The sequence below is a fragment of the Lonchura striata genome, chromosome 4, assembly GCF_050655825.1.
Source record: "Lonchura striata isolate lonStrDom1 chromosome 4, ASM5065582v1, whole genome shotgun sequence".
Lineage (NCBI taxonomy): Eukaryota > Metazoa > Chordata > Aves > Passeriformes > Estrildidae > Lonchura > Lonchura striata.
In genome coordinates, this window is record NC_140706.1 from 71,482,799 (window position 1) to 71,510,397 (window position 27,599).

The 27,599-nt window shown below is 40.1% G+C and overlaps 3 protein-coding genes and 1 long non-coding RNA gene across 5 annotated transcripts; 1 reads left to right on the top strand and 3 right to left on the bottom strand.

Annotated features, from left to right (window-relative positions):
• The first annotated feature begins 561 nt into the window (after window positions 1–561).
• On the top strand, window positions 562–24,059 carry LOC146767721 (uncharacterized). Of its 2 annotated transcripts, XR_014954957.1 has the most exons (4): window positions 562–671; window positions 2,836–2,926; window positions 22,086–22,165; window positions 23,624–24,059. It is a non-coding gene; the product is annotated as an uncharacterized LOC146767721 (long non-coding RNA). The 2 variants fall into 2 exon arrangements; XR_014954956.1 differs by having other exon boundaries at window positions 22,086–24,059.
• On the bottom strand, window positions 6,144–9,897 carry LOC110470131 (interleukin-8). The gene is made up of 4 exons (XM_021529529.3): window positions 9,708–9,897; window positions 8,814–8,949; window positions 7,989–8,072; window positions 6,144–7,426 (listed from the first exon to the last, which is right to left on the bottom strand). Exons 1-4 carry the CDS (start codon window positions 9,766–9,768, stop codon window positions 7,396–7,398), a joined length of 312 nt encoding a protein of 103 aa, XP_021385204.1. The 5' UTR covers window positions 9,769–9,897; the 3' UTR covers window positions 6,144–7,395.
• On the bottom strand, window positions 14,653–19,169 carry LOC116183588 (interleukin-8-like). The gene is made up of 4 exons (XM_031504655.3): window positions 19,038–19,169; window positions 18,256–18,394; window positions 16,713–16,796; window positions 14,653–16,140 (listed from the first exon to the last, which is right to left on the bottom strand). The coding sequence occupies exons 1-4, from the start codon at window positions 19,099–19,101 to the stop codon at window positions 16,065–16,067; spliced, it is 363 nt and encodes a 120-aa protein (XP_031360515.2). The 5' UTR covers window positions 19,102–19,169; the 3' UTR covers window positions 14,653–16,064.
• LOC110470161 (uncharacterized) lies at window positions 19,333–25,738 on the bottom strand. The gene is made up of 4 exons (XM_031504656.3): window positions 23,903–25,738; window positions 23,603–23,738; window positions 22,714–22,797; window positions 19,333–22,112 (listed from the first exon to the last, which is right to left on the bottom strand). The coding sequence occupies exons 1-4, from the start codon at window positions 24,363–24,365 to the stop codon at window positions 22,082–22,084; spliced, it is 714 nt and encodes a 237-aa protein (XP_031360516.3). The 5' UTR covers window positions 24,366–25,738; the 3' UTR covers window positions 19,333–22,081.
• Window positions 25,739–27,599: the final 1,861 nt, after the last annotated feature.

Consider the following 27,599-nt stretch of genomic DNA (forward strand, 5'->3'; position numbering starts at 1 on the left):
AACCAAATTTCAAGCTACAGTTTCGTGCAAAGTAAGTTTTATATCTATCAGATATTTTATTTCCTTCCATTTCCCTGTGTGTTTCTCAAGTTTTGAAATGTTTCCAGTCCTTATGCCCTTGATAATAGTACCAGAATAGGTAAGAGATTGAAGTGTCCTGCTGTTTACCTTGTGTCATGGAGCATCCCAACTCCATTTTGCCAGCTGCATCGTGGCACGTGTCACACATTGTTGTGTGCTCATTTCTGTAATACCTTTTAAGATGTGAAAATTCACATTTATAGTAATGACCTATAGCAAATGATGCCCAGTATCTTCCCACACTCCTTCCTGCATCTTCACCTAACTTTAACATTCAGGACCCCTTAGGTTTTTTGTTTCCATTTCCCAGAATTAGAAGTTCTGCATCCATGCCCACTGCTGGGAATCGGAGCATGAACACGCACACACACTGTAGATAGCTGAAAGGCATGTGTTTGTATTACTCAGGCATTACCTTGGCAAATAGAACATGTTGGCTTTGAAATCTGTGTGTTCGGCCATAATTTCTCTGTTTTTCAGTTTCAGGTGCCAGCTGGCCTTTTCTGAGATCATTGATGAGACTGCAGAGACTGTGGTTTCACTGTCACCTTTCTAAGTGGGACTCCTGCATGTACAGCAATTCCCAAAAAGTGAGTGGCTGGTGGTGCATTCACTGGTTCTGGTATTTTACACCTAATATATAAGGACAGGAGAGGCTTTATTTTGTGTTTGGGACCTAAATGTTTAAGCAATTTGTTCTTACCTCTGCTGAGGGGGAAGAACCTCCCAGGCAGGTCCTGGACAAAGATTGCAACTGTATGACTCCTTCCACCATAGTTGTTCAGTTGATAAGCCTTTGAGGTCATCACAGCTTCTGAAAGGCAGAAAGAGTTACTCTTGGCCTTAGCAGCAGCAGGAAATGCTCTTCATCCTACGAACTGCCTGCAAGCTTTTGTCCGAACTTTTGTGAGAACTTCTTTGTAACAAAGATTTCGGCCAACTTGTAAATGATCCATTTGGAAATAAATACAATAAAATTTGTTCCATCTGCAGAGAGTTGGAAGTAAAGAAAATATGAATCTCTTAAAAAATTAATTATTCGCCCCAACAAAACCAAATCCAAGGCCCCAAAACCAACATTCCCCCTAACATGGCTTAAGGCAATTGCAGTTTTCAGACTCAGTGGAGCTGAGTAATTTTTGGGAGTGTGATTTGGATAGTTGTGGTCTATTGGTTAAAGTGATGTCATCACTTGGGAAAACAGTGACACGAGACATTTGACCACAAGAAAACGGGAATGCTCACTGGAATAATCACAAAATCTTTGAAGTCTTCTCTCATGACACTCAGACTTCAATCCTGTCTGTTACTTTCATTGCTTGTGTTGCAATGAAGGAAAAATGAAGAAGTCATACTTGACTTACACCCTAGGAGACACTAAAGCTGCTATTCAGGGAACACTTTCTTACAGTCCTTTTGAGTGCCATATGCAGATTCAGTCTCCAGTGTATTTGTACTCTGAAGTAAAATGAATTGGATTGCTCCTGGCAACAAAAAATGGCTGCTATTTTTTGGAAGGAAGGAAAAATAATACCAATGAATTTGCCTACTTGTCACTGAATTATACAAAATAACCTATAAAGCAGCTAGAGGGACATTCATCCTTTTAAGCTTGCTTTATGGAGGTATTTAGAGAAGGAGGTGCTTGGAGGAAACACACTGATAACATTTTTGGTAAATGTGATCACCACTGAGTTTACTGTCAATGGTTTTCTTCCCTATTATCTTGTATTTCTTTCTTTTTTCCCTTCCTTTTTTTTTAAATTCCCAGACAGTGTGACTCCAAATTGCTTCAGTACACGCAGGGTACCGGACTATGCCAGCACATTGCGCTAAATGTTACGGCAACAAACATGAGCAAAGCATTTTTTCTTTCTTAAGAACTAAGAAATTGAAATTGCTAGTGAGTGCTGCTGTCAGGAGTCCACTGAGGTGGCAGGAGAGTAAGCAAACTAGGAGCATTCCATGGAAAACAGGCTACTGAAAAAAAAAGCAACACTTGATTTAATTGAAATTCAGCATTTTTAACTTTGGTTTTCTTCTAAACAGTGAAAGTACCCATAAAATTAAATTGACCAGGACTTTGACTGAAAAGAATAATTCCGCTTAGCTCCAAATACTGTTTTGCTGCAAGCTAAGATTAGTTTAATTTAGATTAATTTTGCCCTTAGAGCTTGAACACAAGCTTGAATTTGACAAAATTATTGCTTTCTAATGAGGTTCTTTTTCGGTTTGTTCAAATCCTCATTTTTTCTAGGAAGCACTGTTCCACCAGCAGCTTTTTCATCTGGATGGCTCTGGTTTGTATTCCTGGTACCTGGTTACACCATTTGAAAAAAACTGTACAGGGTACTTTTCATGCATTTTCTTCTTCTTGTTCTTTTTTAATAGTCATTATAGTATCAGAAGACATTGCATGCTCTCCCTCATCCTTTCCTACAAGCAATAACAGTACTGTGAGAACTTATTGGCATGGAAATGACTCCAGCATTTGACCTGCCAACAGGTCAGGTGTGTGCAGGTAGATTGACAGCTCTTTCCCATGTTCCTTCCTCAGCTGAGTCTCCTGCTGGCTTTGCTGAAAGATTTGTGTATGCAAAAACCACTTGGGTTTTCTGCGGTGGTATTAAGGAATGGGTGAAGCTGCAGTGTTCAACACGAACCAGCTACAACAAAGCCTGTTTTCTTTGGCTCTTCTCATTGAGACTGTGCTCACGGTGAGCAGTGCTAACGTCAATTGCTTCTCTTTCGCAGGATGACGGGCTTTGCTGTCAGAGGTGAAGTACCAAACAGAGAAGAAAGCAGAAAATGAGGAGCTGATGGAAATTTTGACTACAGGGATGCAGTAAGTCAGCAAACCTAGGTTTATGTGCTTTATTATTAGTCTTCTGCTGGCAATGTCTGGCTCAGCAATGAACCAGCTGGGTGGCTGTGCATTCCTTTATTGGCTATTGATAAGTCAAACACAAAGCTTTCAAAGAGTCAGGCTCTTCACACTTTGTATTGAGTGACTAAGTGCCTTTCATGCCAAGGTCTGACACCTGCATGGACAGACTCTTACTTTTCAGTAAGAGCAATGGATGGCGGGGGGTGTTTCAAGTTCTGCTCTTTGGTCCTTTTCTGAGCTTAGTATATCTTGCTCCTCCTTTGCTTTCTACTTTTGCAAAAGCTTGACCAAAGGGAAAACAGGAGTCAGTCATCTGTTGCTTGTGATTATCTGCTGCTACGGCAGGTGGCTGTGCTTTTATGAGTACCTGTGAAAGCTGGCTTTCAGCTAGAAACCTTGCCTTTTAACTGCACTGTAATTTCTTCATCTGTGCCTGTGATTTCCCCCCACACATATTCTCGCACATTTTTATTCCTTCAAGATGTTCTTCATCCAGTAAAAAACAAGCTCACATGGTCCATCCTCTCATTCGCATGTCCTGTCTCACTCTTCATGAAATCTGCCACTGATGATTTAGACACACTTCACACAGCAATGATATTTCAAGCTTTTGCAATTTTATTTACATTTTAGCCTTAGCACAACAGTTGAATTCTGATTCTCCTGTCTGCTTGTAAACTTGTTAAAAATGTGACCTTGAAAACAGAAGAGGAAAAGAAGAATTGCTAGTGTCTTGGAAGTCTCCTTATCTTGGTGTAAACCTGTAATATATGTCTTTAATAAAAGAACCAGGCTATGAGGGTAGACTTATTCATTTGCTTCTCTTTTGTTCTATGAAGCTTTCATCATTCTGGAAAATCATTTCAAGGAAAAAGCTATAAATTGTGAATCTTAGGAGTGCAGTGAGAATGTTACTTCAGAGCTTAAAAATTATTTTTCCATTTAGCTGAGTTGAAAAAACTGCTTAACTCTCCTTCTCAAAAATTGAAGATTCCTTTGGAGGTAAGTTGCTTAACTGGGTCCAAATATACTCTCAAGCCACTTGCCTAACAACTTCTTATTTCCATAGATTTTTATAGGGCGTCTATGTATGAAAAAGTTTTATGCAAAAGATAAAAAGATTAGATTTCCCCCAGTTCACCTGACCTCCAGTAAGGAACGGGAGAAATCAACAGACTGATACTGCAGTTGCCAATGTGCACTTTGGGTGGTGCAGTCATACTTCACACTTCTGCTGGTGTCCTTGGCTGAGTCAGTGGGGATGGGTTCTGGGAAAGCTTGTGCAACCCTTTTTTTTCAAAAAAATATTGATCACATTTCTTATTAATTTGAACTTATGTGGATAAGTGGGTGTATCAGAGGTTGATGCTTGTTAAAATAAATAATATTTGTTAGTGATGAAAAGTTATTCAGCATTAGCTGCGTTGAAATCTGCCCGCAGAAGGTTGTAGAGATGTCACTCTGCTGTCTATTTCATGAAAGGGCAGAGAAAACAGTATCAGTGAGCCTGGTTACCTATAACCTTCCAGATTCTTCCACAGAATCTTCCTCTCCAGAATTCCACAGGAACTGTGAAGTAGGCTTCGCACTGACTGACACCAATGGTTGTTACTTGAAGTAATTTAACTGCAAGTAATATGAAAGTCAATTTTCATGACAGTTTTCAAGAGCAGAGATCTCAGGCTTATTTTTGTAGGTGGCAAAATTCTTGTTTCACTTGTGCATAGAAACAAAATGCCTATTCACTGACCCCAAAGTTTCCATGGCAATTTGTGTCATTTCCAAAGGATCCACTTCCTGTAGAGTTGCTTATGATATCCTGTTATAAACAAGAATAAATGCTTGAAACACATCTGCAATATAAAGTCTGTCCTATGTGTAATTTTCCTGGGGAAAATGGGATTTTTCCCTTGTTTTGTGATAAGAGCATAAGAAAAACAATCATTTTAGAATGGGGAGCTATCCATTATCAAAAGCAAGTTAAGCACAGATCATGCGTTTGTCATCTAAGACAAAACCAGGATGTTTATGTTAGCCAATATTCATCACAGACAGAGAAAATGAGGCTGAGAAACTCATGCTGCATTCCCTGTACTTCTAAGAAAGAGTTAGAAGTATTTTTCAGGGACTTTCCAGTATTTCTCCTCATTACTTCCTCTATAGTTTCCAGTGTTTATACATTAGAGAGAAATATTCTTTCATTATTACAAGGACAGCAACCACAGACACTCAAGGGGACAACTTGCAATTCTCCATACAAGAGCAGAACTCCAGCAACCAGGCATGGGAAGGAGAGTTTGAAGAGAGGGAAATGACTAGAAGTCATTGCTTGGTCAGTTGATAGTTGCCACTTCTCTTGCCTCCCAAATGAAAGAAGGAATTAAAAGTGGCTTGAAGGGAAGGTAAAGTAAGGGGCCAAGAGAATAGCAAAGGACAGAAAGGAAATGTAAAAACATCTCTGCTGCATTTCATTACATGGAAGGCACTGAAATGAAAGGGAAGTGATGAATGCACATGGCAGCTGTAAAGTGGAATGGTCTTCTGACAGTCTTGTAGAAAGACAGTTTAGATGTTAAATGAAGTGACCGAGGGGAGCAGAATCTTTCACGAGATTAGGAAAAGGAGGAGATGGACAAGAGCACGTAGTTAGCTGCAGTGAAATCTCAGGGTCCATCCTTTCCCTGTGATGCTGATGTCCTGACCCTTAATCATCCGCTGGCCAGCTGCCTTCTGTGTTCCACAGATGTGAACGTGTACCCCCACAGACACTGACTGCACAGTCTGCATGTTTCTAAAGTGTGCATTTCTCCCCTCTGGCTTCTGCATGGATGGGTAGCCAGAGAGCCACAGGGCACGTTGTTTAAAGTGCCAGAACTCTTCCAGCTGATGCCAAAATAACAATGGTGAAGAAGAGGACTGGTATTAAGCTTACTGAGAAGGGTCTTCAAGAAAAAACAAGCCAGAGACAGCTGTCTTATTTTATGATCACAAAGTTACCTCTGCTGTTTTATTACTATCTAGATTGTAGATAAAAGTGAAATAAGAGTGTGCATCCCTCAAGTAAACAGTTATACTCTAGTTAAAAACAATAGTTTTTAAACTTATGCCCTTTCTCTCTTATTCTTTGTTTCCATCTGGAAGGTTTTTAAGAGAGGCAGGCATCATGTGTTCAGCACACTGCACTTCAGGGGTCAGAATAGGAAGCAGTTGTTACACCAGGACAAGCGCTTGCTCTTTGGGTACCCAAAGTAAAGGTCACAAGTTCCCATTTCGATGGTCAGATAGTGGCTTTTTGTTGTAGTAAAGATTTACAACTGCTTGGCTGAAGTGGACGCTTAGTGGTGTTTAGGCATCTGAGAGTAAAACCCTTTTGTCTGCGAGGGAATTAAAGAAGGGGCCTTGACCTAGAGCCCACCAGTCCCCATGGATTTGGAACAGCCTGAAGATAGGAGAGTGAGCCTCTTGGCCCATCCTAAGAGCTTTTCAGTGTAGTCAGGAGTGCCAGATTACCATAAGAAGGGAGTTATGGCACCATGGACTTAAAAATGTTCATTTCAGTTCCAGAAATCAGGCTGGCAAAAATAAAGCAGAATTTTCAAATAAAGAAAATTAACATTTAAAAGATAAAACTGATAACAATTTTTTTTTATATATAAAACTTTTAATAGTACATTTTTAGGAATAATTACACTCTCATATTCAAACTCTAGGTATGTAAAATGTGTTTTTTTCCATTAGCTGATGGAGTAGCTAATTAGGCATACAATCAAGTACAGAGTAGTGAGATTGTGAGTATTTCTTCAGAAATGAAAAAATCCAGTAGAAATTAAATAAATTATAATTATTTGCTTTCTTACATAGTAACTGCTCAATAAATACATTTATAAATACCATGGAAATCACAATACATAAATACCAAATCCAGAGTTACACATTCTGTAGGTAAGGTTTTTCAAGCTAGACATTAGAGTTCACAGTCTGGCCACAGGCTGACTGTGGTTCAGGAAGCTGTTGTTGACACAACATACTGGTGTGCTCCAGGGGAGCAGGAGGATTCATCAGTTTGCCGGTGAAATAGCAAAATTATCAGGCTTAGTGTAAATAAACTGTGCTGCGGGTGCATTGCACCTCACTGCATACGTTTGGCTAAAGTGGCTGCCAAAGGTTCTCAATATCCTTCAGCAAACAGCTTTTCCTTCAGTGTCACGAGCAACGTATCCCACGGACAACACTGACCATAGCAAAAGACTTCCTTAAATACACACAGTTAAATAAATAGATAAATAAATAAAACCTTCCATAATTAACAGTATCACATTGATGCAGGATGTGGAAGATGGTGCACTGCTTGAATGATGCTTTTCCCAAACGTTTCTCTTGACAGAGGAGAAGAAGCAGTTCCCACATTTTTTCTGTCCCAGTGTTTCTTAGAGAGGAGAGTCGGAATTTTGTTCAGCCCTGTTAAGAAGTGAGGGAAGAGAATAATTTAAAAGGAGGTTCAAGTTACCACTGCTTAGCATTGCTCAAACAATTTAGGATGTGAGGTCTTTTTCCAATTCTTTGTGCTATCTTGTGGCACAGGGAGAATAAAGTTGATGTCTCAAAAGCAGCTGGTGAAATGCCAGTGCGTACATGCCTGGTGTCCAGCTGGGAAACCTCTGCAGCACGAGCTTCTGCAGTTCCTCACAGCAAAAGCCTTGTTAGCTCAAAAATAGCAACTAAGTAAGGGGAAAATTACTTTTTTAAAGCCTTATTTCTCAAAGGGAGAAAAGCATTTCTGTGCTTCCCTGCAGATGGAGTTGCTAGTACTCAGGATTTAGTACGGACATACCAGCTTGAGCAAGTACCCTGAAGCACAGCCATTAAAACTAAGATTGATTCTATAGTTGAGCAGGAAGCTTCCCTGGTCTTTAAATCTGATTTTAAAATAATGGGAAGTATCACTATGGAATCCTACAAACTGGCTTTTTCTGGGAGGTTTGGCACTTAACTGCCCAGACAGACAGGGAATGAGACTTACTTGGCCAAAATTGCCTTTACAATCAGCTGTACCCAGGGAGCAGTGGGCTCCAAGCACACCTCTCTGCCATCCTTCAGAGTAGCTCTGCAAAATAAGGAATAAAGAAGAGTCAGGAAACTACTACATGGATTTGTTTTACTCACAGAATATAATCTTGCACTTTGAGATCAGATAGTATAAATTCATCCCAGCTACTCTAGGTTAGACTTGGCTCTTTTGCTTTATGTGTTGAACAACTGAGATCATCCAGAATTGTGTGAGTCTCTGTGTCTGCTCTCAAACACATTTCCAAAAATCTTTCCCTCTATATATGAATACTTATTTTGGGTGTGTTTATATTACTAAAGCTTCCTTACACAGTGGAAACCTCCAGTGGTGAAAAGGTGTTTGAACAGATAAGGATTTTAACATTTTAGTGCCTTTGTGCTGTTCAGACCAGGTTAGGCTGGTTCATTGTTTCCCTAAATCTGCTTATTGGAACTTAGTTTTTCTTCTTGAGTCTGCCTGCCTCATAAATGCAGGATTCAAACTACATCATTACCTTGTGTACTAAGACCTGACAAGTCCATGAAATTCATGTTCTACTACTAGAAACATTTAATACATCCCCTGACAGATAAACAATGGCTGGTTCAGGAATATGTAAGGTCATAGAGATGGTGAAAAAACAGGATGTTTCACTTAAAACCATCCCTCTCACAATACAAGCCAAGTCTGGCTGCATGAGGTCAACATGCTGACTGTGCTACTTGTGAAGCCTAAAAGCCCAGCTGCAGTGTCAGTAGTGCAGGAGAAGAGGAAGGAACCTCTTGCAGAGCTACTTACATGACTTCAACATTCTTGCAGTGGGGGCCGCTCTGTGTCAGCTTCACATCTTGGATGGATTTTGGGGGAATGAATCTGGAATGAGTGGCTATGCACTGGCACCGGAGCTCGGTTCCCATCCTTGCCAGGGTCCTACCTGTGAGCAGAAAAAAGAGACTGGGATTTGACAGGTGTCCATTATCACACATAAAGCACAGCTGCTCTATTGTAACAACATTCTCATTTAAAACACTGCATTTGTCCAAGCTATCTAAATCCTCATGTTATGAGGGAGGGTTACTTAGGTTTCAGGGAAGCTGATGCCCAAGTATGTTGGAAACTAAATTAACAAATCTTTTAAAAATGAACCCACATATTTTGTGGTTAGTAGCCATACTGACTACATGGTATGTTTAACTGCATTGTTTTAGTATCTGGATAAAAAAACTTGGCCACTCTGCAGAAGACAGAGCCCTAGATTTGTTCATTATTTGGAGGTTTGCCCATGTTTCTGTGTTCAAATTGTTTGCTCTCCCTTTCCAACTGTGTATTACTTGCTTAAGTTGGCATGGCCACTAAGCAACAAATACAAAATTATAAACTGCTATTTGTGTGGGAAGGGAGAGAAACATTAAAACACTCCAGAACAAAAATCTGTCTCTAGCCACAAACACTTCAATAGAAACAGAAACAAAGCAAATGCAAGTTGCATCCTTAAAATATTTCCCACCAGATGTCAGTAACTCTTTAGTCCAAGGTCTACATAGTAGATTTATGATTGAAGAGAGGTGCTGAAAATTTCCCAAAAGAGACTAATTTAGTGAGACAAATAGAAAGCTACTCTGCAAGGACAAGCATCTCAGTTGATGCCTCGGTAAAACTGCAGCCAAGGGGACTTTGGGAAGCTTTGCTTACCTTGAGACACAGCTGCTGAGATAAGGAAAAGAGCCAGGATAGCTGCGAGTTTCCCGTTCATGGTTGGACAGGAGTTGTTTGCTAGTTTCAGTCTAATTCTGCGAGCTGGAGTCCCAAAGGATTGTTGATTCCTGCTGTGTGTGAGGATTGTTGATTCCTGCTTATATACTGTTTTGTGCCCAGCCTCTGTGCTCTGGTGGCATGGAGATTGCGTTAGAGGAATTTCCCAGATGCAGTAAAAATGAGTCACATGACTGTTGTGAAACTTCTTCCTAGATGACGAGGAATTATTTTGCAGATAATGATACAATGCATTGATTTATTAAAATATGTCTATAATAGTCACACATTCCAATTATTTCGGTAGACTTGTAAATTTTGTGCTTTTTCTAAAGCATATCCGTATTTAATATTACAACTTTAGAATGGTTTCAGTTAAATTTATGTTGTCACATTATTATTTTCTTCAGTGTTATAACTGTTCTTTGTAGATGTATCAGGTCTACAGTGGAGATACTGAATTTCTTATTCCCACTTATGGTGACAGCTTCTACTTACCTCATACAAGCCATCAGAGTGGAATTCAGGCAGTGCTGAAATTACTGAGAAGCTCTTTACTGGGTCAGGATTTTACCTTAGCATTATTTTGATGTAAAAGATTTTAATTTTAGTCTTTTTTCCCCTCTGTTCAAGAGGCATGATACAAAGTAAATTCATCACTAAATGTTGTGGCTAACAAGGAATTGAGGCTGCAGTATTCAAAGCTTTCTGTGGGAAGCAGATGCTGAATTCTGAACGGATTTGAAAATCATGCCTGTACTTTTCATGTTACACGTTAATGAATTATAAACAGAGGAAACTTTATATGCAAACTAAACAGTATGACCAGCTGAACACAACTGATTTTCTCTGTAAGTCCAGACATTTTTAATAAGTATTTTCTGAAATCTTTTCAGTGACAGCAACCTATGTCCTAGCAAAGGGACAAAAGAGTGAGAGTTATGGCTCTGTACAGACTTTTCTGTTAGAGAACCTTGTTTTATGAATGCTGAGCTTTCATTTGCTGTGGCTGGGGATAATAACCTTGCAAGGGAGATGATTCCAAGGGAGGACGGGCTTAAATGCTGAACTTTTGCTTGAATTAAGATCTGTATTTTCAAACCCAGCTGGAATATGTGTGACCAGGAGAAAGCCTTCTGTTTCAGTGCAATAAGAACATCATCCTTTTGACATGACTAATGTTGCTGCTTGTGGTCTTCAAACTCAAAACTCTGTGGTTTTAGGATACGTGGATTGAATGAGGTACTTCTTCCTAAATTTGGGGACTTCATAATAACTCAATCATCTTTAGCATGTAAAGCATTGCAATTTATTTACTGTAAGAATGGAATAGTTTGCCCATAATTTATTGTCGTTTCCTTGTATCACACGTCATTAACTTGATAAAATTAACTTTGTGATAAAAATTCATTTGTTTCCTATCACTGTGTGGGCTGTCCCAGGAAAAGATCCAGCAGCTTTTTCTCTCCTACCTCTTAGTGAGCATTAAGTTGACAAAAGATACCGATTCTGCCTCCTGATGGTGCTGCTCCTTAACTGTGTCTCTTAAAGAACTTCAATGAAAAATACATTTACTTCTCTGAAGGTGTGAACCAGGAGAGGGTTTTGCTAGGAACTTAGGGTTATTTTTATTGCTTATGTTCTATTATGATGTATATGTTGTGTTATATTAACGTATGGTTTCACTAGTGCCAGATTGTAGATGTTGGAGTTTTAATCAGTTTACTTGGAAGGTTTTGCTGGTTTTTTTTCTTTTGATTTCTCTCTGTGTCTCCACACATGTATGCACACACACAGAGGTTAAATTAACATTTGATTAGAGATCACATTTTTCTTAGTTACAATTTGCAGCTTTATTATATCGTTTTGGTATGTGCTGAAATGTTATTAGTATCAGAGGAAATAAAAGAGAAATCCTGTTGCTATAGGACACGAGAAAGCACAATATGAGCTACTACGATGGTAAGGTAAAAAGAAGAAAGTTTATTTTTCTGACTCTAACTTTTATACTTTTTTAAAGGTGACAGTGGATTGGAGAGTGAATAGGCCACCTCTCCAAAGACTTTAGATAAACCACTAGTATATCAACTTCTTCCACCCCCACAAAAGAATGTAAAACAATATGTTGTTTATAGAAAATGTGTGAAAAAGTATATATATATATATATATATATATATATATATATATACTTATATATAAATATAAACTCAAAAAGCTTTAAAAAATCTTAAGAATCAAGGCAACAAAATCCCCTTCAAATCCCCAAGTGAAATCAGTGAACACTTGTGCTCGTGACCACCAGGCTCAGCTATTTCCTGCATGTGGCAGTAATGGATCTGCAGAAATCCCCAGGGCAGAAGTGAAGCCAAGAGCCTGCTCCACCTATGATGAGCCCCGCTCTGAACTAAGAGTGAGTGTCTGTCCAAAAGAGCAGTTTGTTTGTAATTGAATAAAAACCCCTGCACTTTGTCACCAAATTTACAGTTTCATTGGGACTGTGTGGAGGGGGAGTAAGAGAAACAAACTGAGGCGTGAAAATGTCGAGGCATGAGATCAAGCCCAAAGGCCAGGCACTCCTAAACTGCGTTTCTGGGAGTGCCGTGTTTTGCCAAAGTTCTCCCTACATCCCTTCAGCACTGTGCCCAGGATCTCATCCAGGCTTTTGTCATGGGAACTGCAAATCCATTCTGGAATTCTGGCAGCTTGTTTCCCTGACAGCCATCAGAGATGACTTGTGCAAATGGAATTGCTGCTCCTTTGGCAGGATCGCGTCACTGAGTGAGCTGATACTGCCGCGAGCATAGACCTTCCATGCAAAACCCTGTAAAAACCACGCTGGCAGTGAACAAAACAATGCTTACACAATAGTCTGACTACTGAAAGACTGCTGAAAAGGAAGCAAATGCCTCCCGTGCCTATGTTCTAAGGCAGGATATAGCTGGTGTTCCCCACGTTGCAGGATGGAAACTAGTGGTTTGTCATGACTCATCAGCTTGTCTAATAAGCACAAAAGTCAAAAGGGCATCTTTTAGGATCTTGACTGGGATCCGTTAATCTTTGCATGTATCAAAGGATGATCCTGCACAAGGGACACAATAAGGGGGATTCAGGTGTACTGAGGCTGAGCTTCAGTCCATTACTAGTTTGAGTCCCTCCAGGTCCATAGGAATGCTCCAGCACCTGGGCTGGAAGTTACTCTGACAACATTAAGAATCTGTCTTGTTTTAGACAAATTCCATCCTCTCCCTTAAGAACTTGTGCACACAAGACCCAGAGGCCCAGGAGGTAAAACCTTTGCTGGAATGAGGGTTCAGCCTGTCTGTCAACTCCTGCCTCCTGTGTGTCCTCTGTTCCAGCTACTCTTGTACCCAGGGAAAATCTCACTCTGTCTTCTGAAACTGCCTCCTTTTCCTCACAAGGGCCTTGGCATTCAGCTGCCATTCTACTTGAGCTGCAGAGGGCTGAAGGAACAAATACAGGAGCTGGGAAATAATTGCTTCCGCTGCTCAGAAGCTGTGCCCAGTGTTGTGCAAACACTTGTGGAAGTCTGCAATCAGGCAAATGTTAGGGAACAGACACGTAAAAAGCAAAATATCTGCTAGACATCAGAATTGCTATAGGAGGAAGTGATATCAAGGAAAGAAGAAAGGCTTAGGTCAGCTTGTGGGGTTTTTTCCAACTTCAGTGTTTAAATATAGATGGTTATGTAGCCTTAGTCAGATCACAGTAAGTGTTGGACTTTCCTGAATCCCTCTGGAATCACAAGTAGCAGTACAGCTTTTAGGCTGATTTGCCTTTTAATATATGTATTTATAAAAACAGTAGTATGTTAATGCATATTTATTTTAGATATGTATGTCATCTCTGCTTGAAAAGACTCAATTCTGTATTGTAGCTTCCACTTAAAAAATTGTTGTGGATTAAATGAAATGTTCAATTTGCTCCAACTCAGCATGAAAATATATTGAAAATATTAATATAAGGTTTAAATTAATATAAGAAAATGATGTATTAATATCACCTGTAGTGTTAGCATAAAATATTAGAAAATATTAACAAATAAAATACATACTAAAAAATACAATTTACCTACATACATACAATAAATAAAATGTATCCACTTGGTATGAACAGAAGAGATACTAAGTCCACCTAGAGAATTGTTAGGCACCAGCACCTGGGCTTTACTTGCTCTATAAGGCTGCATTTATTGCTTACTTGCATTTCCTCTCATCAGCTTGGCCAGAGGCATTTTCTGAGTATGCAAGTAAGACCTGGAAGTGGCAGGAGGAAGCACGTGATAAGTTTTAAGAAGTTTGTGCCAGGAACTTTTGATTAAATTAGAAGCGGTCAGTGGCCGTAAGACACATCCCACCTTCATCTCTGACTCTCATAAGTGAGACCTGTTTGGTATAACAACTGTAATATGGGAATTTGGTGATCCAATGGATATCAAACAGATGGACAGGTAAAAGCTGGCTGCTCACCAAAACCTGATGGTGCAGGAAGGAACAGTGGATGTGTTCAGTCAGGTCATGGATTCAGGTCTGAGTCCAGAGCTGCTTTGGTGAGGGGATTGCTGGGGGTCAAACTTCAAACAGAAGACTGAACCCCACAGGGCACTCATGGCATTTTTGAGACCTCCATCACTCTCACCATGTGTGTCTCATCTGATGAGTGCTGCTAGAATCTGCACTTCAGCATTTTCTACCTCAGAAAGTAGATTTATATGGCCAGCCATAAACAGTGTGAAGCAAATCACTAAGATAAAGCATCTTTTTGACTATAGAAAGAAATTAACAATAAATCAATGGGATTGACACATTAACATTAATGTTCAGCCATATAAGCATGACACTAGAAAAACAACACGTAATAAGTGTGTAAGCTGCAAAATCCTTTTATTTAACAAAAAATGTGGTCTATTAGGGTCTCAGATAGAACATAATGCCAAGGTCGCAGTTCAACCCCCATATTGGCCTTTCGCTAAGAGTTGGACTTGATAATCTTTCTGGATCCCTTCCAACTCAGATCAATCTGTCAACTAACATGAGAGAAAAAGATTGGCCTAATATTTTCTACTATTGAAGTAAATAATGTGTTATTTTCTTTGGAAATATGACCTCTAAACTTTTCTTGGCATCTATGTGTATGTGTGTCTCTCTGCCTGCATCTTCCTGTCTGTGAGTGGAAACTGCAGCACATCAAATAGAAGTAACAAGGGTGATGTAGTCTCTCTATTTTTAGCTGCTCCCTTCTGAAAGCCCAGAGTTCCCAGTCATTACCCTGAGGCTTACAGTGACTTGGAACTGTTGATGAGACAGGAGGTATTTTAGGTATCAGCCCATGCTTGCTTGCATCTTCCTTAGACCCAGACAAATCCCGTTCAGCTGAAGTCACTTACAAACACTCCCCATTCCTAATCTGATATTCCTATCATACACCCAGCATCACCCCGAGGTCTCACTCCTGTGTGCTGATGGTCAGCCTGGAATGTTTTACTTCCATAGGAATGCTGTAATTTTTGTCTTATGTCAATCACTTTGGCTACTTCCTGCAGGGAATTTCACCTGCTAGTTTGTTGCCTAATCAATGACTCTTCCAAGGTCTTTCTGCAGTTCTTTATAGATGAGCCTTGTTTTCACATCATCATTTGGCATCACCAGAGTACTTCAGCTCATGGCAAATGACCTTCCCAGATCCCCTGTGGGACGGCCAAAACTAACAGAACACCACACAAGGTGGTGTAAGAATCCACGGGTGAGGTCCCTTTATCAGTGAAAATTGATCTTTTCATTCTGCCCTTCATCTCTGTGTATTCACCTGTTACTTATCCATTTCCAAGACGTTTTTCTTAGCCTCATTATTTCCAGCGTTTAGTGAGGGCTGTGAAAGGATTTCAGAAAGGCAGTTTGACTCTACCGGTGAGACCTGCCACATCCATGTCTTGTTTTCACCTTCAAATAGCTGCAACAAGGGCATGAGAGATTACTTCCTTCAAACTTACACAGATGCTTCTTTATTATGTGTTTATTCTGTTTCTGTTTAAATCAGGCCATTTAGGGGTAACTAATGTAATCTTGTTTATTCTCATCATTACAATACTTGAACACTTTCATTAACCTTGAACTCTTCGATCTATCACAGACAGAAGTTTAGAGAGAGCAACAGCAAAGAAAATAAGATGACTCAGCAAGCATTTCAGGGAAAGAAAAATAATCAACAGTAGTAATGTAGCAGAGGGGGCATTCTCATCAAAAATTATAGCATTCTCAGCAACAATGTTTTCTCTCATTTCATATCCTTGCAGAAATCCAAGGTTTATTCTTCCTTGACTTTTCTTTGACTGGTGACTCAACATTGTCCCTGGCCCTGTAGATTAAGTATAAAGTGAATTCAGAAATTAAAGAAACAATTACTATTAAGACAAGCTAAGGGAGAGCAGTAAGTGCTCACCAATCATTAATTACTTATTTCTACTGTAGCAACCAATTAACATTTGTGAAAAAAAAAAGAAAAAACCAAACCCTAAACTGTTCCTGCATGAACTGCTCCAACAGAAAGAACTTCCATCTGTCTGTGTGCAAAGCAGGGATTTGATTTTCCCTGTCTACAGCAGTGAAAACCCTTGGCAATGCCAGCTGCATGTCTGAATTATACCCATTATGAGGAAGTGAGTTTTTGAGACCTTGATTTTTAGAAGTGTCAAACACACAAAATGTGCAGCCTCTCAGCAGAGGCCTTTTGGGTGGTTTAACACACCAGGAAGATATCAAAGGAAACTATTTCACTCCTCAGGCATGTAGAAATATTGTTTTAGAGAGAACTGATGGAAATCATTAGCTGTGCCTGAAGAGGGTGAACAAGAGGCATGCCAAGAATTTAAGTAGCCTTTTAAAATGAGCTTTCAGGTGCAGGTGTTCTAGGAAACGGAAACAGCTCACCTGGCTAGCAGAGCCTTTACAGTCAGCTGGATCCAGGGTGCAGTGGGCTCCACACACACTTCCCTGCCATCTCTCAGCACAGCTCTGCCAAGAAAGGAGCACAGAAGTTAAGGCCAGGTGTGTCCCTCACTGTTGGGAAGGATGGATAAATATAATTATTCATAATAATACAGCCAGGATGAAAACAATCCTCTGTACTAGCTGGACAATACCCTTAGCTACAGATAAGTCCAAAAGTCAAATGGACTGTTCCATCTCACCCCCCAAAATGTATGGGTCACCCGGCACCTGTATCCCTCCCCTAAAACATCAAGTGCTGTAACCCCATTGTCCCAAAGTCTTGTTCCAGCCCACCTTGAAGCCCCCTGATAAGGGGTCTCCAAGGGGCCAGATGCCCTCTTGGAACTTCCCCTCCTCTTGGAACTTCCCTTCTCTTGGATTTTCCCCCCTCTTAGGACCTCCACACTTTCCTAGAGCATCCTTTTGTCTCTCCCCTCCCCCATCCCCTCAAGCCTCACCACGTGCTGCGTCTGGCAGCTCCAAGCAAGACCTTTCTCCATCCCTAATAAACCTTATTCCCAAGAGCAGCCTGCAGAGATCTCTCGTCTCCATTCACCTAAACCGTCCTAGAGCCCAGCACTCCCTACACCTCACACTTCTCCTAATGGCTGGAAATTTCTCGTAGCCAGTAGATAAAGGACCTGTTTGGTTTTGGTTTATGTGTTTCGGGGGTTTTATGAATGATGTCAGTACAGGTGTTTATGCTTATAATGAGCGTAATGAATTCTCTATTTGGTTTCAGTTCTCTATCTGGCTGTATTTTAGCAGATCTTTCAGGAACTGGATTATCTTGAAAAGTGTTTTTTTAACCAAGCCTGGCTTAAATTACCTAGTGGGGTGGAATGGGATACCATGCAGTGCTGCACAAACCATTATTTGCTTAAGAAACCATAGTGAAAGCATAACAGCCTGACAGTGCTCTTCTGTTTACTGACTGCACTGCCCTGGTTCCTGTGACTAGTTCCAGGAGTGGCTTTAAATGAAGCTTACTGTATCTTTTGTTTTGTACCCACGTGGAGTATAATCCAAATTCCCCACTCCTCAACCAGAGAAATGCTCCCTGTGAAATTCTGACACAGGAAATAACTTGGGGCCTTTCAAACTTTGCCACTTGCAGGCAAAGGCAGAGGAAATTGTTTTAATTCATGTCAAGAGGATCAAATTTATATCTTTGATTGATTTTTCAATGTCAAAGTTATTAATTGTGCTCTGTGTTGTGGGAATCTGATTCTCTCCTCTGATGTTGTTCATAAGTAAGATAACAACAGAAAGAGATTTAAAATACTGTCTGGAAGCTGCTTGTAACACTGGCTAGGAATAAGCTTATTCCTTTGGACATAAGGCCTCATTCCTGATACTTGATATCTCTGATGCTTTGCTAGGGAAACATCCCACCACTCACAGTTAATGAGTAAATAGGATGAGAAATGCTGGGTCAGTTCCTCCTGTAGGAAGCAAGGTGCTATTTAGGAAATGTGCTCACATGATTTCCACATTTTTGCAGTGAGGTCCTCTTCGGCTTAATCTAACATCCTGAACAGTCTTGGGAGGAATGAACTTGGAATGAGTACTTATGCACTGGCATTGGGAGCCTCTTTCTACTGGCTTCTCCAGGGCCTTACCTGTAGAACAAAATTTTGTTATCTCTAGGTACATGAACAGTCTCCTTATTTGCTCCCCTGAAGCAAGCTGTATTCTTTCCTGTAGCCTCATTAGTGTTCCTCAGACACTCTGGTTTGCTAGATGCTGAGATTAAAGTAACTGCATCTGGACAAGACAGCAGCTGCATTTTCAGAGCTGTTGGCGTGCAGGTGCGTTTGAATTTAAACTTGGATTGCTACGTTTCTGCCATGATCATCTGCTCATATTCCTTATTCGTGCTTGCAAACACGATAATTCTTGCTCTGTCATTAACCTGCCTACCAAGAATAAAATCACAAAAGGGATAAAATTGTTATTTGTAAAAGAAGATCTATATGGATATAGTTAGAGGGAAAAGTCCTGTTTTAATTCAAACACTTATTAAATTTTGAGACAAGAATATATTGTGGTATAGGAATAAATTCATTTGCAGACAGAAGCATATTTTACTCCTGGAAGCATCCACAGCATCCTAGCAGGTACAAATGATTGTTTTTACTTCCAAATGACTGAGGATGCACTTCTCTTGCAAAAAGTCATCACAGACACAGCGTAAGCCCACTTGCATTTGCACGTGTACACTTAGTAATTGCTTACATGATTTTTAAGAAACAATTTTCTTACCTTCTGACCCTGCCATTGAGAGCAAGTAGAGAACCAAAGTGATAGCAACAGATTTGCCACCCATTGCTGTGCACGTTTTCTTCTTGACAGATGTAATGCTCTGGTGCTGTTTCCCATCAGGTTTTATACCTGAAAGGTGTGCTCCCAGCAGCCTGAGTGCTGAGAGGTGGGTTCTGCACATGCAGGTTTCCTAATACATGAGAGTGTTGCATAAGAAACCCAAACCTCTATGCAGTTCCATTCAGTGGCACTTCAAACTTCCCTAGCTTTTGCTGCTGTATATTTTCAATTATTCTTTAAATGGTTATTGTTGTCCATCACTTTCTGTCTGCACTTCTTCATGGAATATTTGCCTTAGCCAACAACGCTAAGCTTGCTCTTGGAAATCAATACAACATTATCAGACATTTCTCAGAGCCAAAATAAAGAGACTTTTTTCCTCCTCTGTGAACATAAAACTTCTGTTCAGCTCTTTGCATCATGCTTAAGTGACTTGTGCAAAAACATTCATTCAGCACCAGCGTAATTACAAGAACTTTTCATCTCAATCTTACACACTATATTTTGGCATGAATCCAATGAAGTTATTTAGTCAGTGTTTTATGAAGACAAGACACAGCTAGTTTCTCTTGTTCTCTGAAAGGATTTTGTCTCTTTCAGTTTGGCTAAAGGGATTTAGATGATTTATTCTGTACTGAGAAGTCTCTCTAGTCATTAAGCAGGAAATGATGAGCTTAAAATGACTGAGGCATTGTCACCAAAGTCACTTAAGCTCTTCTGAAACTTTCATCTGATCAGAATATGAAAGGAGAAAGTATCTGGCAGTAAGGGCTGTAATGATACCTGGTTAAAATAAACACTTAGGATGTTGCTTGTTTTTCTTTCTAACCTAGTGCATTTAGAATAATCACAGGTGTTTAAGACAGCAGATAAACACATGTCATAAGTGACTTCTACTGACAAGGAAGAGCAGCCCAGTCTGGTGAAGGTAGATGCCAAGTCAAAAGAGCCACAGCACTTCACTTAGCAGTCTCCAAGAGCACCAAAACACACTTTTGGAAGCATGAGAGTGGTTGTTGCACTTCTCAGGAAGGTATTCTGTGACTGCACACAGAACAGAGATGTGGTATGTTGTCATTTCTACCCTTGGAATCACATCCCACCAATGAGCCTATGGAGGAAGGTGCAGATGCCTACCCTAGAAGTGCAGCCATTGCTGACATTTTGGACAGAAGAACTGATGAGAAAAGCCCTTTCTCAGTGTGGTTCAGCTCCCAATAATTTGACTGGGATATTGCTTGTGGCAAAGGTTATGTGTATCTGTATTACACTAAAACTGATGGCAGTCCTTTAAGATACACCCAGATTTTTATGGCTGTGCAGATGAAATGGTCTTTCCCAACCTCTCCACATTCTTGGCTGATACTTGCAACATCCTTATTCCAAATTACATCTCTGAAAGAAGATATCTTATAAGAATCCCTCAGGATTATTAACAGGAAGGCTTAGACTTGTAAGACAAGTCTGAACAAAACCTCTCTCTTTGAGAAACCTTGACTCCTTTCCATTCTGAGGTCTAGCAGGCTGTACAATGCTGTGCAGTGGGACAGAGGCAATATGGGGAGAGGGAGGTCAGAATAGTTGTCCTCTTGCACAAGAACTTGCTTAAACACTGCCAAAAAACTCCTTTTATGTCTTGCACCATGAGCAAACATGAGCTGATTGTGCAGAATATGGAGAGGCTCCTTGTTGGAAAAGATCAAACCTAAACAAGTAGCAAAATATTTGCTCAACTTTCCCAGGTGTTAGCTGCTTGAATTTCAACATTCCTTTGTAAATTGCTCTACCAGAGGTAGATGTAAGGCTATATAATGGGAGCTCTGTTTCTTAGGATTTCCCCTGATGTAGTCCTCCCTCCTAACTGGAATTATGGAGGATATTCAGTGACTTCCATAATGTTTATCAGATTTCCCTGTTTCTTTAAGCTGATGAAAACCCTTGTTCATTGTCATGTTCTCAGGTTCTGCACTGTCACTGCTATTGCCTTGTGATTTCTGTGACTGGCCAGTATTTGTTCATTACTATCTGTGAATTTTATCATCCAGACTTCTGAAAACACTGAGTCTCACATGAAAGAGGAAGAAAGTAGATGACTTTCATAATTCCTCTAATTGTCTACACTTTACAGAGGCAGCAATATGCTGTTTCAATTTGCTGGCCCCCACAACTCAGATCCTCCCCCTTGCCCTTCTTGAACCCCTTTATGTGATACAAACTGAAAAAAAACGCTTCCTCTTTTTTTCAGTTCTCTGTTCCAACGAGGAAATTAATAACAAACAATATTGAAGTGAAAACATTTCAACAAGCATTTATTAGATAGGTAAACATAAACATCTTCAATAAATAAATAAATAAATAAATAAATATTATTCTATAAATAAATAAAGTGGGTTTTTTTCTAGCCAAAAGATGTCATTTAAATATATGTTTATACCTTCAAAACACTCATTGACAATAAATAATATATTGAAAATTATGAGACAAAACCTGATGTATCAGAATTTTGACGTCTTAATTCTAGAAGCTCCCCTCTTCAGGCAGTAGCCCACTGTGAGTGGCAGTGATCCAGGTACAGTTGAAGTTACCTGTCTATGCTTTGCTGGGGAGAAGTTGTTGCTGGTCTTTTCCTAAACTGTTTGCAAAAAGGGAATGAGTTATTTAGTGAAAACTCCACTGGTCATGCACTGCACTGTTCCAGCTGTGTTTAGCAAAAAATTATTCCAGAATTGTCTCCATATTCCTTCACCAGCCATTTTTCCTGCCTTCTCATTGAGGTGGTAGTGGTTTCTTTCCTATATAAAGAGACCAGTTTAAAAGACTTAAAGTATTGTTGTCGACTAACTACAAAGCAGGGAATGCATATTCTAAATGCTGTGACATTGTAAATGTAGGAGGCAGGAGGAGGTGAACTGTCTTGTGAGATGGGTGAATGTCTTTCCTATTTTTGCCTTGCTGGAGGAGTTAGGACATTTTTCTTCCTTGTTTTAGTATGCTGCCTCAGGTTTGGTGTTGGCCCTAGAAAGAAAGAAGATGGAAAAGGAAGCTATTAAAAATTAACCATACAACAGGTAAGACTTGCTGGTGTCAGCTGAAATCCACTACTTTGTGCTGCTGTGCCCAAGACCCTCAAAAACTGTGACAGAACCCAATAGACACTGGTACATCATAACATTCCCAAAATTATTCAGCAGCAGTGAATTTCTATCGTTTGATGCTTCACTTGACAAATGGAGCTGATTTTCCCCCCACTTATTTATGTGCCAGTAGTTTGAATTTTTTTTTTTCAAACTGCTTTCTGCCACTGCAAGCATGAGAAAACTAGTCAGTTAATGCTTGGATTTTCTGAGCAGCTGTGCTGAAGGTTTTCAAAATGCTTGTGCCATAGGAGAGAGGAAGGTAACCTTCCCAGAGATGCGTGGCACAGTAAGGCTTCAGTAGCTAATGCTATAATTAAGGCTCAAAGCAATCACAGTGCTTGTCACAATTAGTGAACACAAAAGGTAATAACTCCCCGAGGAGACAGAATTTTGGAGTGCTTCACACCTGTCTGTGTTTGGTAGTTCAATTAAAATACCAGCTTTCAATAAACTGTGCTTATTGAGGAGAAATTACTCACTTGTCCAGAATTGCCTTGATAATAAGCTTCACCCAGGGAGCACTGGGCTCCAGGCACACTTCTCTGCCATCTCGCAGGGTAGCTCTGCAACAGGGAAAAAAGGAAGGGAAAAGGGCTGTTCAGTGAAATCCAAGGCATTGTCACCTTTCTCTCACAATAACATCATTCTAGGCATATACTGACATGTTCCACTTGAAGCTGTATAAACTGAGGCTGTAGCCTATAACATAAAGAGATCTTTTTCACTAGTTTAGTGTTTTCTCACATCTGTTTGCTTCATGCATTAAACCTTCTGCAGGAATCTCCCTCTTTTAAAAACTGCTTTTTTCCCTCAACTGGCTTTGTATTGGTGTCAGTCTTTCACTGAAGAGTTAAATCTTTCCATCTTGATTCAGAAATTGTACTGCCCAGTCCAGAGGAACTACCAGTCCATAGGAACTTGATTACTTACAGTAAAAGTTCTGGAATGATTTGTAAGCTAATGGTAGTTTTCTTTGGTTTTTTTTTTTTTTTTTTCATTGATTTGAGCAGAAGTGTGATCATTTTTTTGACCTAGCCCTTAAAAGTTTTGTTTTTATCTCTTGATCAGCATGGCTCCATGCCTTTTCACAAGCCAGTGGAATTCAGAGTTTTAGAAAGTTTAGAAAGTTATTTGCTGCCTGATGACTGTGAACTTAGGTCAAAATACTGCATGTGTTTAAAAAGTAGAGATTGGCAAAACAACACTGAGTTCCCAACATGTAGCACGTCGTCTGTAGGAGCAGGGAATGTTGCTATTCTGCTTTCTGAGCAGCTGCTTCTGCCAGAGCATAGAGCACTTACACCCAATTGAGAGCAAAATCTGCTTCCTTCTTTTTAAGTAATCAGGAAGCTTTTGCAAGACACTTACATGACTTCAACATTCTTGCAGTGAGGTCCGCTGGGCGTGAGGTTCACGTTTTGGATGAACTTGGGATGGATGAATTTGGAATGGGTGCTTATGCACTGGCACCGGAGTTCAATGGCTGAGCGTGGCACCGCCTCACCTGGAAATAAAAAATAAAGGTAGAGTGGTTCGCTATTTTCACAGGAAGCACAACATGGAGATTTTGGCTGACAGCATTGGGAGAGTCCTTTGCTGCATTGGTAAGAGAGCACAGTGTCTCCCCACCTCTGGCCATTAGCAGAATTTGAGGAAGGGTTTCCTTACCTTGTGTTCCAAGTGCTGAGAGCAGGAGCAGGGCCAGGACAGCAGCCACAATCTTGCCAATCATGATGTAAGAACGTGTCTTCCTCCTGTGTCCTGGGCCTGGTTGTGTGCTGGAGGGAGCTCTGGCAGATCCCGGGGTGGAAAGTGTCTGTGCCCTGGGACAGGCTGTGTTTATATCCTGCTGGGGCTCTCCAGCATCACAGGAGGGGTCATAGCCACGGAAACTCCGAACCTGCGAGATGCTGCTGAGCACTGAGTCACAGGTGAGTGGGGAAGCCCCTTTCCCTTCATGACCACAAAACTTCTTCTCTTTAAGAGAAAGCAATTTATGAAGTAAAGACATGTAGATAGAGTTGCCCTGTATTGAGCTGTGTGGAGTCTGTAGGGAGTTTGTAATTTCTTGGAATAATTTTAATCTGTACTTGTGTCCTCCTTGTGACTTTCCACCACAGTTCGAAGGCATTTGCTCTCTGATTTTCCATCTCTGTGTCCTTGGACTTCAATTTCACTTTCTTCCAGTTTTAGACATGATAGAAGTAGGAGTCAATAATTTTAGAAATTATAGAGACTAGCCATCCTTGTCTTTATATTCATGTACATTAAAAAAAAAAAACCACTTTTTATATGCTGACTTTAACACAACTTCAACAGAAATACAGTATTCTTTTCATTAATTCAAATCTAGCTTCACTGAAATAAGCAACAGTACCACTGAGACTCTGTAGTTTCATTGAGAACACACAGAACATGTCAATATGATACAATGAGTTGGTTTGCCTAACCTAAAGTGGATTTTGTTTTTTGAGGATGACTGCTTTTTCTGAAACGAAAACTTCTTAGTTGTTTGCTGCTTTGAATTTGGACAAAGGAAAATTCTAAAAGCTGCTGTAGGATTCTGCTTCTGAAATACAATGAGGCACTTTTGCAAATTTAAATTTGATGCTGTAAAGAGAAGATTTCTTCCCATTATGATGAAAATAAAGAAAACTGAAAATGGGATCATGAAGAAGGATTATTCAGACAAAGTCAGAGGTGTTCAACCATTCCTTTTAACAGTAGAGACAAGTACTATAATACAATCTGGCCTTATTTGGGTTAAACAGTAAGGACTCCCATTACTGTTCCTCTGCCAGGTAATGGGGAAGTCAAAGGAATAAAGCACAGGGCCAGATATTCATGAATGTAGGTTATTTTTCTCTGACTGATCATGAAGGTCTCAGAGATTTGCATAGGCCAGACTGAATGCCAGTCACTATTACCATATCTATCATGTCTGTAATTTATAAATAGCTTTAGAGCACATGATCTGAACAGCAGCTATTCCAGAAGCTATGGAATTAAGCACCTGGTTTCCCTGCCACTTTACAGTTTGCAGCAAATACAGCTGGATTAGCTAATAGATAAATAGATAAACCCCTAATCCCAGCCCTTGCTTGTCTGACCTGAGGTCTGCCTAGGGATTTTCCTATTCAACCATGGCAATCAGCAGGCATCTAGGATGTGTAAGAAAAGACTAAGTGTCTTTGAGACTTACCTCTAGTAGTCTGATTCTGGTTCATTTGCTGCCTTCTGATTATTTTACAGGATAACAAGAAGCAGATATTGCTCTTTACCCCTGATTTCCACTGGCTTCAGAATTTGTAGGCCTTTATCATGTCTCCAGGTCAACTTCTTTTTGCCAAGTGCTGTTCTGTCCAACAGACTGGGTTGTTTGTTCCTAACTCTGGACTTTTTATTTTCCCCTCACACACTACTTCCATGCACAGCAAGCTGTTTACAGAAATGCAAGCTAGAGCATGAATGGAAAAGTCTTCTGGCCTGCATACAAGGAGAAAATGGAAGGATTAATTGCAGGGCCTAATGAGTGTGGATTTTTTCCCCAAGCATTTCCAATAAACTGTTATTCCTCTTTAATTTCACAAATTATTTGCAGTATCTCAAAAAATAAAAAGTTATTCTTTCTGGGCTCTATATGCAATGAAGCTATTATCCTTTGTCCTCTTTGTGCAAAACCTTCTGCCTGATCAGTTTTAGGGAAATGTCATTTCTGCTTTCTTGGTCCAGACAGACCAGATGTTTGTGGCTCTGTGTGTCTCTACTCAAATATAAAGAAAGGGCTTAGGTGTTGTATGCTTATCAGAGGCAACATAATGATTCCAGCATAACAAATCCTGATATGGAGCAAAGGGATAGCTGAGCACTGTTCTGGAGGCTGTGCTTTGACTTGCAATCTATGATATAAGGAGCAGAGTGTTCAGGAGTGGCCTGCAAAAAACTCCCAGTCCACAAAGATAAAATCTCTCCTGTGATTACAGAGAGAAGTCAGAAGAGATGAACTCTGAATGAAAAGGTCACATATTTTATTGTAAACTGTGTGATTTGGGCCAAAGAGAGCAGCTGCTATTCCAATTGATTTAAAAGGACCTTGTTTTGGAGCATGAGGCAGGTGAATGAAACTCTGCTGGAATTTTAGCTCACACACAGGCTGACTGAAGAGAGCCATTGCTAAGCCTTAAATACAAGTGTCATAAATGATATCTGGTATTCTTCAGCCGTATACACACCTTTTTGTCATAAGGGTCATGAACACAGTTATTGAGAAACTTCCATTTTCTTGGCAGGAGTGTGCCTTAACAGCTACCAAGCGATAAGATTTCTGAGTACTGACACTTATCAGCAGTATATGACACACAGGAATGCATCCAACTTCTGACACTGGTGTGTGGTCCCACAGTCCCTGTCCAAATCACATGGCAAACTGGTACATGCAGGGTTAGTTCAGATCAACCTGGGGGTGCTACAGTAGGCATAGAATTCAGTAATTCCACTAATCAAGGCTTCCACATCACTTATACTATAGAAAACAAAAAGCAGGAGAGAGGCTGAGGTATACCCAAGTGAAAACACTGCATTTTCTCAGATAATTTTCAGTGTGCTCCTGCCTTTCTGTGACTTGAATGCCCAGGAAATTTGCATTTCCTTATGCCCACATCAGCAGAGAGGAATTTCTTTCCCCTGGGGGGATCCTTGCAGTGCCCTGTCCTCATTTCCCTCAATGACTGTTCACTACTATCTTTACTAATTCTGCCTCATGCCTGGAATTTTGCATCCAAACATGTAAAAGATGATTTAAAAATTGCTGAGCAGCTGAGTCAGTCCATGTGACCTGGCAAGGTTTTTTTGAAAGAGTGTTTTGTTCCACAGGAAAGGGTAGTCCTCTTTTGCTTTGGATTTCCTTTAGGCAAATTCTTCCTCTTAATTTCTTACACTTCTGTGACCCTGTATGCAAGATCTCTCCATATTTTTGATCTGCAATAGGAAAATACTTGAGTATCTTTGTGGCTTTTCCCTGGCAGCTGGGGTCTTTAGTTTCATCTGTGTTCTAGAGGTGAGATGGTCTCTTGTGTGAGCCTTTCCTGAGGAAAGTTGGCCGACTTGAGAGGGCCAAACAAAGAATTAATTATAGTTACAAATGCCATAACTCTATGTCTTTCACAACTACTATTCCTTAATTAGATATCAAGAAACTCCACAAGATTTTAAGTTTGCCAGCTTTCATACTGGATGACTTTTACATGAAAAATATAGAATTAAGGGCTGTAATTAGAAACATGACCATGAGATTCACTTTTAGTATCTGTCTTCTGATGAGCTTCTGCAATGTCTGATCAGTCCTGTGCAAAAATATTAATTCTCT

What these genes read in the sequence shown, in the direction of transcription:
- LOC110470131 (XM_021529529.3), bottom strand. Translation starts at nt 9,768, where the DNA reads ATGAACGGGAAACTCGCAGCTATCCTGGCTCTTTTCCTTATCTCAGCA. An exon ending in CTCAGCAGCTGTGTCTCAAG is followed by an intron (nt 8,950 to 9,707) that starts GTAAGCAAAGCT and finishes TTCTGCTCACAG; the next exon opens with GTAGGACCCTGGCAAGGATG. An exon ending in GTAAAGGCAATTTTGGCCAA is followed by an intron (nt 7,427 to 7,988) that starts GTAAGTCTCATT and finishes ACTTCTTAACAG; the next exon opens with GGCTGAACAAAATTCCGACT.
- LOC116183588 (XM_031504655.3), bottom strand. Translation starts at nt 19,101, where the DNA reads ATGGGTGGCAAATCTGTTGCTATCACTTTGGTTCTCTACTTGCTCTCA. An exon ending in CTCAATGGCAGGGTCAGAAG is followed by an intron (nt 18,395 to 19,037) that starts GTAAGAAAATTG and finishes TTTGTTCTACAG; the next exon opens with GTAAGGCCCTGGAGAAGCCA. An exon ending in GTAAAGGCTCTGCTAGCCAG is followed by an intron (nt 16,141 to 16,712) that starts GTGAGCTGTTTC and finishes CTTAATCTACAG; the next exon opens with GGCCAGGGACAATGTTGAGT.
- LOC110470161 (XM_031504656.3), bottom strand. Translation starts at nt 24,365, where the DNA reads ATGCCTTCGAACTGTGGTGGAAAGTCACAAGGAGGACACAAGTACAGA. An exon ending in CTCAGCACTTGGAACACAAG is followed by an intron (nt 23,739 to 23,902) that starts GTAAGGAAACCC and finishes TTTTATTTCCAG; the next exon opens with GTGAGGCGGTGCCACGCTCA. An exon ending in ATCAAGGCAATTCTGGACAA is followed by an intron (nt 22,113 to 22,713) that starts GTGAGTAATTTC and finishes CTTTCTTTCTAG; the next exon opens with GGCCAACACCAAACCTGAGG.